Source organism: Pristiophorus japonicus, chromosome 5 (assembly GCF_044704955.1).
Source record: "Pristiophorus japonicus isolate sPriJap1 chromosome 5, sPriJap1.hap1, whole genome shotgun sequence".
Lineage (NCBI taxonomy): Eukaryota > Metazoa > Chordata > Chondrichthyes > Pristiophoridae > Pristiophorus > Pristiophorus japonicus.
The window spans coordinates 292,756,772-292,771,032 of record NC_091981.1 but is presented as its reverse complement, the minus strand read 5'-3'; the positions used below and the strand labels follow the sequence as shown (position 1 = coordinate 292,771,032).

The 14,261-nt window shown below is 42.5% G+C and overlaps 1 protein-coding gene across 12 annotated transcripts in view; it reads right to left on the bottom strand.

Annotated features, from left to right (window-relative positions):
• LOC139264758 (uncharacterized) overlaps window positions 1–14,261 on the bottom strand; it is a 680,593-nt gene that overhangs the window by 359,948 nt on the left and 306,384 nt on the right. For 9 of the 12 annotated variants that reach the window (XM_070881817.1, XM_070881821.1, XM_070881822.1 and 6 more), the window contains 6 exons: window positions 12,133–12,165; window positions 11,959–11,988; window positions 10,800–10,829; window positions 8,666–8,695; window positions 7,534–7,563; window positions 6,394–6,423 (listed from right to left, as the gene is read on the bottom strand). In XM_070881817.1, coding sequence (XP_070737918.1) covers window positions 6,394–6,423; window positions 7,534–7,563; window positions 8,666–8,695; window positions 10,800–10,829; window positions 11,959–11,988; window positions 12,133–12,165 — 183 coding nt within the window. The remainder of the gene's footprint in view (window positions 1–6,393; window positions 6,424–7,533; window positions 7,564–8,665; window positions 8,696–10,799; window positions 10,830–11,958; window positions 11,989–12,132; window positions 12,166–14,261) is intronic. The other 3 variants (XM_070881827.1, XM_070881826.1, XM_070881828.1) reach the window with 3 other exon arrangements.

Genomic DNA, 14,261 nt, shown 5'->3' with positions numbered 1-14,261 from the left:
CACCCCACAAACAAAACGATCCCATAATGCTCGATTTTGAAAGTTTCCAAAATTACAGTGCATTGACAGCTTTTTTAATGCTATGATGTTGTTGTAGGTATTAGGCACCCTAGGGTAACGGCACCTGTAGGATAAGGTTAGAATTAAATATGTAACTTGTACCATAAAATGGCTACCAGTGAAGCCTCAAGGGATTTATGTTAGCTGAAATAGACCGGAGACTGATACTTGTTGTTTCCCACACACATGACCAGCAACCAAGCTCTGCAGGTGTCTCTAATCAGCTAGGCCTCAGGGTGCGGAAAGTGGATGCTGGTTGATCGACACGAGGGGACGGTCCAATATCTCAAACACCTAGCCTGAGCCTGAATTAAGAGGACTTTAGTCCCACGTGACGGCCAGGAATTAAGTAGGTTCCGGGAACACACTTGGACCGTGGGATCGTGATACTGAAAGACATTTTCCGGACCCAGTAGTGTAATTTGAGATATACCCCGGGGTAGAACCAAGCGGTGTACAGCGGCTAACGGAATCCAAACCTGTGAACAGGGTCGGACCAACGGGCAAGATCGGTGGTAGGTAGTCGTTAAGGTTAACGTAAGCACTGCGGGAATTGCTTAAACGCGTTTTAAGAATTGTATAAGTCTGTGTAACAGTAAAACTTGTGACCTGACAGTAGCTAGGAGACGGTCTACTGCAAGTAACGCTAGGCAGAAAGCAGACCTCTGAGAGTAGATACCTAACGGATCTAATCCTACCCAGGAATGGCCATGAATGCAAGTAAACTCGAGCGGGGATCAGAAGGGTCCATTACCCGCCATCTGGCGGAAAAGCAAAAGAAACTAATCGAGAAAATGATTAGAGCAGGGTGGGATACACAGGACCTGCCAGCAGCCCAACGGGAATGGTGGGAGAAGGAACGGAAAGTCAAAAAGAAAAAAAAAGGCTGTGGTCTTGATACTGCGAGCCCATGTAAATTAACATAGGAAGCTAAGATAAAAAAAACTGACGGTGATTGTCTTTAGTGAAGTATGGAAGAGGAATAGAGCCGGCCAAAACAATAGGAAAGAAGAGAGACTTTTGTGAACGTCTGTTTTAAATGAGAAGTGCCTGTGTGATTTTTGACTGCGGAATGAATTTTTTATGTTTTCATGTTCCGAAAGCCTGGTTGGAAGAGGAATGCAAGTGTCTGTTTATTTTAGCTAACCCTTTGTAGTGTTGTCCTGTATGTGGGAAGTTTTAAGACATTTAAATTAGAAACGCAGGTGTGGATTTATTCGGATGATTCGGATGATAAGTTACGGAGCTAGGAAATGTACAAAGGATAAGTTTGTTGAGCAAAAGATAAAAAATATAAGGTCCCGATGGTTAAAAAAAAGAATTTACTTGTCGAAAGAAAACATGCAATGATTGATTGGGTTGAAAGACATAAATTTAGTCTCGGAATGAGATAAAGAATGCTTTTTTAAAAAAAAGAGCTTCTAGCAAAAATAAAAGGTTTTAAATAAAGATTGAAATTACAAAGTTTGAATTGGGATTTTGAGATATTCAGAGAAGTCACAGAAAATACTGAGGTGGATTCAAAAAAGAAAAAGATTAAATTAAATCTGATCAGGTCAAAGTCCTGGGCGAGTGGCGAGCTATCTGCGGAGATGTAAAAGGGACTTTTGGAAAATGTTAAAAACAGCAAGCTTTAGTAACGACTTTGAAACTGGAGCATTTTGAGATAACGAAAAGCAGCCCTCAAACCCTCAAAGCTGGACTCCATTCCAGTTATGGAAAAAAAAGAAAAAGATAAAGACACCACTTTGAAAGTAAACAAAATGTGTTTGTGATGGAAAAAGACATAACTTACTAAATACTAGTTGATGTTTGCTGTGAAAAAGATATTGGTTTAATTAGAAAAAGAAAAAAATTTGGAAGAGGTAAAAAAAAAACACTCAACATTGATAATGATTTTAAATTATGAGAAAGTTTCAATGCAGTTTGAAAAGATTTTCAAAATGGACAGTGTTTATCAAGAAAAGTCCTGAAAAGTCTAAACAAGCAGGAGGGTTTTGAAGATCTAAGCTATGCGAACTCAGCACAGAAAAAAAAAACTGGGAATTAGAGAACCTTACTGAATTCTTAAATTCTTATAGAAAATTGAATTTCAGTAAACAAAATTGCTATTAAAAATGTGTGGTCTCGTTTTATATCAATTAAAAAAAAATGTATTTGGCAGTTTAATCTAAAATGTCATCTTCCCTGATGAGAAGATTTTTATTATTTATGCTGTTTAACGGATTCCTAATTTCTAAGTAAGTTTTGAAGGCACAAAGACTTTTTTTTTCAGATGATTACGTGAAGTCACGTAATGACATCAGGTCTTCTTACAAACCTGGAAAGGAGTTAACCCTTTCCATTCACAGCCATTTAAGATACTGAACATTATTAATTTGGATTTCTTAATAGGAAAAAAAAAGACTCACCTAACAGAGGAAACAAAAATAAAAACAGAACTAGCTTATGTAATAATACTTGCCTGATACAATAAAGAAATAGATACTCAAACAAAACAAATTGAAGAGTTAAAAGCTAAGATATTTAAGTGGGTAAAGACACGGGCGCACGCCCCACAGATTCAACTCGAAAAGGTTCGATTATAACCTTGTGCTTCTGATTTCGCAGGGTGACAGGGATACTCGTAGAGCAAAACCTAATCCCTGGTGACGACCAGGCCGTCTGTTTAAAATTACAGATAATACCTACCAGAATAAAGATGGGAATACGAACGGCACTCCTCGTAATATGGATAGCCCTGCGACAGGCACGTACCCTAGACGACACCGACGGATTGCAGTGCACTCAGGAAATAAACAACTACATGAACTATGGAGTCTTGTTTAATTTAACGGATGGAATATGCATCCCAGCAGCCAAGGACTGGAGCAAGAACAGGACTTATTTTAATGCATGGTTACAAGTGAATCCTACTAAGAATCCTAATAAGAATAAGAGTATGTGTACAGTGCTCCACGGGTATAAGGAGCAGCTGCATTAAACGGAGGGCCTGATGAATGTACTTTCGGCATAATTTGCGCGCCTCCGGGACAATCCCAGCAATCAGTCATCCGCAAAAAGGGAGTGGGGCTGTGTGGGTACTACGAGGAGGTGGGGGCGGCTGCAATATCATTGTATGTATGTTTCTCACCCCCTCCAACACCGCGCCCCATAAGAACCACTACATTGCCCGAGGAACTGCCTTGTCCCATAACTACTAAGGGACCAGAGAATGGGATTCTAATATACAACGAAGGGGAATTATTATATGATAATGTTAAACATGAAATTGTGCCTGTTCTGATCAATATTTCAGGCATCCAGATGCCAGAATACTGTACAGAACAGTCAAGGAAAATGTACAATGTATTAAGTAAAGTTGTAATGCAGCAGGCTGCCGATGCAATGGGTGCCAGTAGGTTCCGGGGACAGGGGTTAGCCCCCAGGATGAAGAGGGAAATAGTTAATGATGTTGCTACCGTTTTCAATACAGGGACCTCCGTAGTGAACTCGATAGACATACAAGGGTTAAATGAGAGGGTGGAACAGCTTAGAGGGGTGATGAAGGGGTTATTAGAGAGGGTGGAGCAAAACCAGGAAGACCAAGCCAACCTAGGAAAGGAGGGTGCTGAAATCCAGTTGGATGGCATCTCAGTCCTGGAAGCTCACGCCAAAACCATCAATCACCTCATTGATAGAGAAAAAGAAGATACAGGAAAGCAAAGACAACTCTCACGCTTATGGTTTGTGAATGGTGGGACAGATCCGCCACAATCTCGACCAGATCCAACACGGGAAAGTACCCGATTGGATAGACAGTTCACATCTGACTCAGTTGGCTAACCAGAGGGGGACACTGGATAATTGTACTCTGAAGGGACTGACCTGAGTATACCCAGCAATTCCAGATTGCCAGATGGGTAGGAATACTGGGATAGGGATAGTCCTGATGATCCCTATAGCCACACCGGACTCAGGGCCGTTCCCCCTATACCAACTTGAGAATATCGGAGTAATACGGGAAAATGCGTTACTATCTGACCACCACCTCCGCCGTTCGTCGAAACAACATACTTACCGGGATTTCCCTAACAGATTGCAAGCAAAGGGGGGAGATCACAGTATGCCCTCACCCAGTAGGCCGAGGGGAGCTAGACGAGTGCGGGTTTAACCGAACCGACGGGTGTGTACTAGAAATAGTGCCCGCACATAGGCACTTCGCGAGGTCAGGTTATGGAGGAAAAGGAAGATACTGCGTCTCTACCACAGAGCGTTCATACCAGTATAATGACCTGCAGTGCCCTATACCACAGCCAAACTTTTGCTTTACGCCACTACGACCTGTCATGATCGGGCAAGCGCATATCACCCAGGTTAGGCGCCGGAAGCCTGAAGCTATTGATGTAACCGATCAGCTCCATGATCATTTGCAGGATTATGATGAGCCAGATCAGGTCCCTATTGAGGCTCAGGGTGGGTCAATCCGTAAAGCTCTACCACCAACTGCAAACTAAAATCAAAGTACTGGAAGAAGATATCAAAATAGACTTACAAAGTCAGAGTTGGTGGAGAAAGGTCTGAGACTGGGGTATAACTGTGAACATCCATCCTTGGATTCGTATAATTTCACACATACTGGTCGGGATACAATCTTAGCAATAACATGGGGCATAATGGCCTGCCAGGCATGCAGACACCATGCACAATGAAGAGGGACCCAGGATCGGTCCCCAAATAATAAACAAGCCTGTCTAATAAAAGAGAAGGAGGATTTGACCTTAGTTAATTTGATCTAAGCAACCGGTACTCCTGAAACCGCGTGACTGGCCAGCACGTTGAGGCAGGGAGTACCGGGCCGTGCACAAAATCTAACATAAGTAGGGCGGTCGGTTAAAGGGGGACTAGGACTAGTCCCCTTACCGAAAGGAGGGAATTGTTGTAGGTATTAGGCACCCTAGGGCAACGGCACCTGTAGGATAAGGTTAGAATTAAATATGTAACTTGTACCATAAAATGGCTACCAGTGAAGCCTCAAGGGATTTATGTTAGCTGAAATAGACCGCATTCTTGGAGACTGATACTTGTTGTTTCCCACACACAGGACCAGCAAGCAAGCTCTGCAGGTGTCTCTAATCAGCTAGGCCTCAGGACCAAATGTTCTAGTAACAATACGGCTCTGTAGCAGGATGGAGATAAGGAGACTACCCAATGCCAGCATCCAAGGACAGTAAGATAAGAGAGGCCCAGGCCATGTTACAAGACACATGAGTCATCCCTAGCAACACACCCCTTAGCAACACATCTCTTGGCAGCACATGAGCCACTTTACGTTTAGAGACTAACGCTATCTATTGGTCTAATGTAATTGTAGTAAACTGTTGTATGTAACTGTAGTAAACTGTTGTAAAACATATAAAGATCCATGAAACCCTTTGTTCTGTGGAGAGAAGCCTGGACTCAGTCTTGTGATTTCCTCCCCGCTGGCGTAAATAAAAGCCGCACTGGCGTTGGAACCGACTCTGAGTGTTGAGTGATTCTTCTGACAAACACTAACACTAACAATGTGATCACTGATACTTGCATCAGCCTTTTGATTCCGAATCCTGAAACGATAACTTTCAGCAATTTCTAACGGTTTGGGGTTATGGTGCTGCTCCAGCTTCGTTAAATTCTCTTTAAGCGTTGTGTCCTTTGGCTCATCAGGCACAAGCAGATTTACAAGAGTGTCATATAATGCCGGACCCGCCTCCGATAAGAAGATCGTTTCTTACGTTTCAACACAGCCCGGTTCTGGACTGCATTGTCTGGAACTTTGAATATGTTGTTTGCAGTGAAAAACATTTCTAGCTGATCCACATACACTTTAAAATGTTCCTGGTCGTGTCTATATTCAACCAAATGTCCCAATACATCTGCCATTTGAATCTGTAACTGTTCACACCGTGTGCTGTATTTTACCTTGGATTTTGTAGCTTTTTTCAAAGATAGAAACTTCCAGAGTCTCTCTGTCGGCTGGCTGAATCCTTCACCAACAGAATTTAAGCTTTAATTCATCCGAAACATCCCATCTTCCGTCGCCAAATGTGATATCTTCACAGAGCACAGCACACACAGCTTCCTATCATGGCACCCACAAGCTATCCACGCTGTTGTACAGGAAGCTTTGGCCTGGATATCCAACTTAGATATTAACACTTGATTTGCTTTGCTACTAACATACGAAAAAAGATTCAATACATCTGCCATTTCCTCATGATGTATCATAGGCTCACCTGCATCTGCCTTTAATAGGCCCACATGCTCCTTTACCACTCTGACTGAAATGTTTCCCTCACTCTAGATGGAACTTACCAGCTTCTGCTGTTGCTGCTTGACTTGATGCTGTAGATGGAGAATAAAAGCAATCAGTCAGCATAAGAACTTAAGAAATAGGAGCAGGAGTAGGCCATTTGGCCCCTCGAGCCTGCTCTGCCATTCAATAAGATCAAGGCTGATCTGATTTTGGCCTCAACTCCACTTCCCTGCCCGCTCCCCATAACCCTTTACTCCCTTATTGCTCAAAAATCTGTCTATCTCCACCTTAAATATATTCAAGGATCCAGTCTCCATGGCTCTCTGGAGCAGAGAATTCCATAAATTTACAACCCTCAGTTTTAAATGGGTGACCCTTATTCTAAGACTCTGTCCTCTAGTTTTAGTTTCCCCTATGAGTGGAAATATCGTCTCTGCATCCACCTTGTCGAGCCCCCTCATTATCTAATAAGTTTCAATAAGATCACCTCTCATTCTTCTGAACTCCAATGTTTATAGGCCCAACTTACTCAATCTATCCTCATAAGTCAACCCACTCATCTCCAGAATCAACCTAGTGAACATTCTCTGAATAGCCTCCAATTCAAGTCTATCCTTCCTTAAATACGGAGACCAAAACTGTAAGCAGTACTCCAGGTGTGGCCTCACCAATACCCTGTACAGTTGTAGCAGGACTTCTCTGCTTTTATACTCTATCCCCCTTGCAATAAAGGCCAACATTCCATTTGCCTTCCTGATCACTTGCTGTACCTGCATACTAACTTTTTGTGTCTCATGCATAAAGACTCTCAGGTCTCTCTGTACTGCAGCACTTTGGGATTTTTCTCCATTTCAATTCTAATTTGCTTTTCTATTATTTCTGCCAAAGTGGATAATCTCACATTTTCTCACATTATACTCCAACTGCCAAATTTTTGCGCACTCACTTAGTTTGTCGATATCCCTTTGCAGATTTTATGTGTCCTCCTCACAATTTGCTTTCCCATTCATCTTTGTATCATCAGCAAACCTGGCTACATTACCCTTGGTCCCTTCATCCAAGTCAAGAAAGGAGAAGATTTAACACATCTGCCATTTCCTCATGATGTATCATAGTCTTACCTGCATCTGCCATTAATAGGCCCACATGCTCTTTACCACTCTGACTGAAATGTTTCCCTCACTCTAGATGGAACTTACCAGCTTCTGCTGTTGCTGCTTGACTTGATGCTGTAGATGGAGAATAAAAGCAATCAGTCAGCATAAGAACTTAAGAAATAGGAGCAGGAGTAGGCCATTTGGCCCCTCGAGCCTGCTCTGCCATTCAATAAGATCATGGCTGATCTGATTTTGGCCTCAACTCCACTTCCCTGCCCGCTCCCCATAACCTATTACTCCCTTATTGCTCAAAAATCTATCTATCTCCACCTTAAATATATTCAAGGATCCAGCCTCCATGGCTCTCTGGAGCAGAGAATTCCATAAATTTACAACCCTTAGTTTTAAATGGGTGACCCTTATTCTAAGACTCTGTCCTCTAGTTTTAGTTTCCCCTATGAGTGGAAATATCGTCTCTGCATCCACCTTGTCGAGCCCCCTCATTATCTAATAAGTTTCAATAAGATCACCTCTCATTCTTCTGAACTCCAATGTTTATAGGCCCAACTTACTCAATCTATCCTCATAAGTCAACCCACTCATCTCCAGAATCAACCTAGTGAACATTCTCTGAATAGCCTCCAATTCAAGTCTATCCTTTCTTAAATACGGAGACCAAAACTGTAAGCAGTACTCCAGGTGTGGCCTCACCAATACCCTGTACAGTTGTAGCAGGACTTCTCTGCTTTTATACTCTATCCCCCTTACAATAAAGGCCAACATTCCTTTTGCCTTCCTGATCACTTGCTGTACCTGCATACTAACTTTTTGTGTCTCATGCATAAAGACTCCCAGGTCTCTCTGTACTGCAGCACTTTGGGATTTTTCTCCATTTCAATTCTAATTTGCTTTTCTATTATTTCTGCCAAAGTGTATAATCTCACATTTTCCCACATTATACTCCAACTGCCAAATTTTTGCTTAGTTCGTCGATATCCCTTTGAAGATTTTATGTGTCCTCCTCACAATTTGCTTTCCCATTCATCTTTGTATCATCAGCAAACCTGGCTACATTACCCTTGGTCCCTTCATCCAAGTCAAGAAAGGAGAAGATTTAACACATCTGTCATTTCCTCATGATGTATCATAGTCTTACCTGCATCTGCCTTTAATAGGCCCACATGCTCTTTACCACTCTGACTGAAATGTTTCCCTCACTCTAGATGGAACTTACCAGCTTCTGCTGTTGCTGCTTGACTTGATGCTGTAGATGGAGAATAAAAGCAATCAGTCAGCATAAGAACTTAAGAAATAGGAGCAGGAGTAGGCCATTTGGCCCCTCGAGCCTGCTCTGCCATTCAATAAGATCATGGCTGATCTGATTTTGGCCTCAACTCCACTTCCCTGCCCGCTCCCCATAACCCTTTACTCCCTTATTGCTCAAAAATCTATCTATCTCCACCTTAAATATATTCAAGGATCCAGTCTCCATGGCTCTCTGGAGCAGAGAATTCCATAAATTTACAACCCTTAGTTTTAAATGGGTGACCCTTATTCTAAGACTCTGTCCTCTAGTTTTAGTTTCCCCTATGAGTGGAAATATCATCTCTGCATCCACCTTGTCGAGCCCCCTCATTATCTAATAAGTTTCAATAAGATCACCTCTCATTCTTCTGAACTCCAATGTTTATAGGCCCAACTTACTCAATCTATCCTCATAAGTCAACCCACTCATCTCCAGAATCAACCTAGTGAACATTCTCTGAATAGCCTCTGAATAGCCTCCAATTCAAGTCTATCCTTCCTTAAATACGGAGACCAAAACTGTAAGCAGTACTCCAGGTGTGGCCTCACCAATACCCTGTACAGTTGTAGCAGGACTTCTCTGCTTTTATGATTTAGTCGAGGGGATTAAATGCAGTATCTCCAAATTTGCAGATGATACTAAGTTGGGTGGCAGTGTGAGCTGCGAGGAGGATGCTATTAGGCTGCAGAGTGACTTGGATAGGTTAGGTGAGTGGGCAAATGCATGGCAGATGAAGTATAATGTGGATAAATGTGAGGTTATCCACTTTGGTGGTAAAAACAGAGAGACAGACTATTATCTGAATGGTGACAGATTAGGAAAAGGGAAGGTGCAACGAGACCTGGGTGTCATGGTACATCAGTCATTGAAGGTTGGCATGCAGGTACAGCAGGCGGTTAAGAAAGCAAATGGCATGTTGGCCTTCATAGCGAGGGGATTTGAATACAGGGGCAGGGAGGTGTTGCTACAGTTGTACAGGGCCTTGGTGAGGCCACACCTGGAGTATTGTGTACAGTTTTGGTCTCCTAACTTGAGGAAGGACATTCTTGCTATTGAGGGAGTGCAGCGAAGGTTCACCAGACTGATTCCCGGGATGGCGGGACTGACCTATCAAGAAAGATTGGATCAACTGGGCTTGTATTCACTGGAGTTCAGAAGAATGAGAGGGGATCTCATAGAAACGTTTAAAATTCTGACGGGTTTAGACAGGTTAGATGCAGAAAGAATGTTCCCAATGTTGGGGAAGTCCAGAACCAGGGGTCACAGTCTGAGGATAAGGGGTAAGCCATTTAGGACCGAGATGAGGAGAAACTTCTTCACCCAGAGAGTGGTGAACCTGTGGAATTCTCTACCACAGAAAGTAGTTGAGGCCAATTCACTAAATATATTCAAAAGGGAGTTAGATGAAGTCCTTACTACTCGGGGGATCAAGGGTTATGGCGAGAAAGCAGGAAGGGGGTACTGAAGTTTCATGTTCAGCCATGAACTCATTGAATGGCGGTGCAGGCTAGAAGGGCTGAATGGCCTACTCCTGCACCTATTTTCTATGTTTCTATGTTTCTATGTTTCTATACTCTATCCCCCTTACAATAAAGGCCAACATTCCTTTTGCCTTCCTGATCACTTGCTGTACCTGCATACTAACTTTTTGTGTCTCATGCATAAAGACTCCCAGGTCTCTCTGTACTGCAGCACTTTGGGATTTTTCTCCATTTCAATTCTAATTTGCTTTTCTATTATTTCTGCCAAAGTGGATAATCTCACATTTTCCCACATTATACTCCAACTGCCAAATTTTTGCGCACTCACTTAGTTTGTCGATATCCCTTTGCAGATTTTATGTGTCCTCCTCACAATTTGCTTTCCCATTCATCTTTGTATCATCAGCAAACCTGGCTACATTACCCTTGGTCCCTTCATCCAAGTCAAGAAAGGAGAAGATTTAACACATCTGTCATTTCCTCATGATGTATCATAGTCTTACCTGCATCTGCCTTTAATAGGCCCACATGCTCTTTACCACTCTGACTGAAATGTTTCCCTCACTCTAGATGGAACTTACCAGCTTCTGCTGTTGCTGCTTGACTTGATGCTGTAGATGGAGAATAAAAGCAATCAATCAGCATAAGATCTTAAGAAATAGGAGCAGGAGTAGGCCATTTGGCCCCTCGAGCCTGCTCTGCCATTCAATAAGATCATGGCTGATCTGATTTTGGCCTCAACTCCACTTCCCTGCCCGCTCCCCATAACCCTTTACTCCCTTATCACTCAAAAATCTGTCTATCTCCACCTTAAATATATTCAATGACCCAGCCTCCACAGCTCTCTGGGGCAGAGAATTCCACAGATTTACAACCCTCTGAGAGAAGAAATTTCTCCTCATCTCAGTTTTAAATGGGCGGACCCTTATTCTAAGCCTATGCCCCCTAGTTTTAGTTTCCCCTATGAGTGGAAATATTCTCTCTGCATCCACCTTGTCGAGCACCCTCATTATCTAATAAGTTTCAATAAGATCACCTCTCATTCTTCTGAACTCCAATGTTTATAGGCCCAACCTACTCAACATATCCTCATAAGTCAACCCCCTCATCTCCAGAATCAACCTAGTGAACCTTCTCTGAACAGCCTCCAATGCAAGTCTATCCTTCCTTAAATACGTAGACCAAAACTGTACGCAGTACTCCAGGTGTGGCCTCACCAATACCCTGTACAGTTGTAGCAGGACTTCTCTGCTTTTATACTCTATCCCCCTTGCAATAAAGGCCAACATTCCATTTGCCTTCCTGATTACTTGCTGTACCTGCATACTAACATTTTATGTTTCATGCACAAAGACCCCAGGTCTCTCTATACTGCAGCATTTTGCAATTTTTCTTCATTTAAATTATAATTTGCTTTTCTATTATTTCAGCTAAAGTGGATAATCTCACATTTTACCACATTATACTCCTTCTGCCAAATGTTTGTGCACTCATTTGGCCTGTCTATATCCGTTACAGGTTTTATGTGTCCTCCTCACAATTTGCTTTCCTACCCATCTTTGTATCATCAGCATACTTGGCTACATTACCCTTGGTCCCTTCATCCAAGTCAAGAAAGGAGAAGATTTAACACATCTGCCATTTCCTCATGATGTATCATCGTCTCACCTGCATCTGCCTTTAATAGGCCCGCATGCTCTTTACCACTCTGACTGAAATATCACTCTCGATGGAACTTACCAGCTTCTGCTGTTGCTGCTTGACATAGCACTGTGGATGGAGAATAAAAGCAATCAGTCAGCATGAACCACTCACAATAACATCAATCTGAGTGTTGAAGGTGCTGAAAGCTGTCATGAAGGTGCAGGTAAAGTAACCTCTGATTAAATTCTTTCTTCCTTCGATTCAACTTACATTCGTTTGCTTTTGCTGCTTCCTCAGCTTTCTCTGTAGACAGGGAATAGAAGCAGTCAGCACGCATGTACAACACACAAGAAAAATAATGTGAGTACTGAATGTTACTACCAAAAACAAGTAAAATAAAATTCTCCCGAGGGGAAGTCACCTTTTTGACAATAACCTTGTCTTTCCCACATAACCTGTGAACATCACCTTGTATGGGAAAGTTTTATCTTTTCCTGGCATCTGTCGACAGATTTCGCCTGTTGGTGCGTTATTGGAAACACCAATAAATTCATGAGAACAAAATTCCACCTGCGGATCCAGATAACAGGATTGGATGATTCACACGCTGCTTCTCCAAAATCCCAGACATTCTTCTCAAACATCTACCATGTTTGAAATGCATAGAAGATACATTTTTTTCTGTAAGATTGGTGAAACACAACTGTATATAATCATTAGCCTTCCAAGATTAGAAAGCAATAGTGCTGGGCAAACTGACCTGATGTTTAAGTTAATAGGAAAATTGATCAGGTTAGCTGAAAGTGCAGGAGTAACAAAACGGTGTTCAGTGATAATTGGGATTGTTTTGGAACAAAGAGAAACTGGCACAGAAGCACAGAAACTTAAACAGGCAGGCATCAGGTGGCTTGTGAAGAAACTAGAAATAGCTATTAGCCACCATTTAAAATTAGAAATAAGGAAGAGGGAGGTGAAGTGCAAGGGTCAGAACCATGAACAGTATCAGAAACGGGACAAGAGTACAGCTGTGCAAGGAGTACCATGTTACTCGAAAGCAAGACCAGACAACAAGCTCGAGAGCTAAGGGAGAAGAGTTAGAATATGTGTATGAAAGAAGCATTCAAACTAAAGTGGTTGAACTCGAAACATGCACGGCAGCCAGTAATACTAAAGTTGTAGGAAGCACAGCCACAGCAACATGGGCCACAATTTCCCCTACCTCGGCGGGTCCATGGCGGGTGACATCGGTGGTGAGTCACAGTCTCGCTGCTGGCTCCAGCCCGATGTCCAAAATGATTTTTCCCCTGATTGGGCTTGTAAAGCCTGCCCAGCGTGTTTGCTGGCCAATTGGAGGAAGCGGGTTTGGTGACGTCATTCGTTAATATAAGACAATGGTAAAAAACATAGCTTACAACGGCACATGGAATATTGCTAATAAAAGCAGCCAGTTGAGGGATTGCTTTATATAAGGAACCCATGGCAGGTTAAGGTTGGTTAACTCGGATTGTTGCAAAGGTTGAGGTATGAAATGCCCTGTTAAAAGTTTGTTTAGAAAAAAGGTCCAGATAACATTTTGGGGTTTTTGCTATAAATGAGCAAGCCAAAATAAGTAGAAGGCCTTGTTTGCAACAAAAGGAAGGTACTATTGATAAAGAGCAAGAAAAGCCAAGGTACGATTGATGAAGCCTTACAACAAGCCTGATATAAACCGGTAATGTGTAAATGAGAAGGACTTTTGAGTTGATCAATGTGGTCATTTAGAGCTTCCCGACGAGCGTGGCAGGGAGCCCACAAGTTGACTCTTTCCCAGAAATGGTTCTTGTGCGGTGCAGCTATTATTCAGGAAACAGAAGTAGGTGAATCACCAGCTGATAACTTTGAATTTGACTTGGAAAACAGTACAGACATGCAACAAAATACAGCTATACAACTTCAAGCAGTCTACCATCATAGGCTGAGCTTCAGAATAGAGGATGACACCAGTGATGAGAAACTATAACTATGAGGAGAGGCTTGAAATATTGGGATGACTTCCACTGGAGCAGAGGCTAAGTAGAGATTCAATCAAGGGTTTTGCTCAAAACCTTTGGGTGGGGAGCCAGTGATAAGGGGCTATCAGTTTAAAATAGTTAATAAGAACGAGAACAGATATTCAAAATTTCTTTACACAGAGAAAGTTCAACACTATCCAGAACAAAGCAGTCCATTGATTGGCAGTCCATCCACCAGCCTTAACATCTACTCCTTGCACCACAGGCATACTATGGCTGCAGTGTATACTGTCTGCACGAAGCACTACAGCAGGTCACCAAGGCAGCACCTCCCAAACATGTGACCGCCACCACTACCTACAAGGACAAGGGCAGCAAGTGCATGGGAAAATCATCACCTCCAAGGTC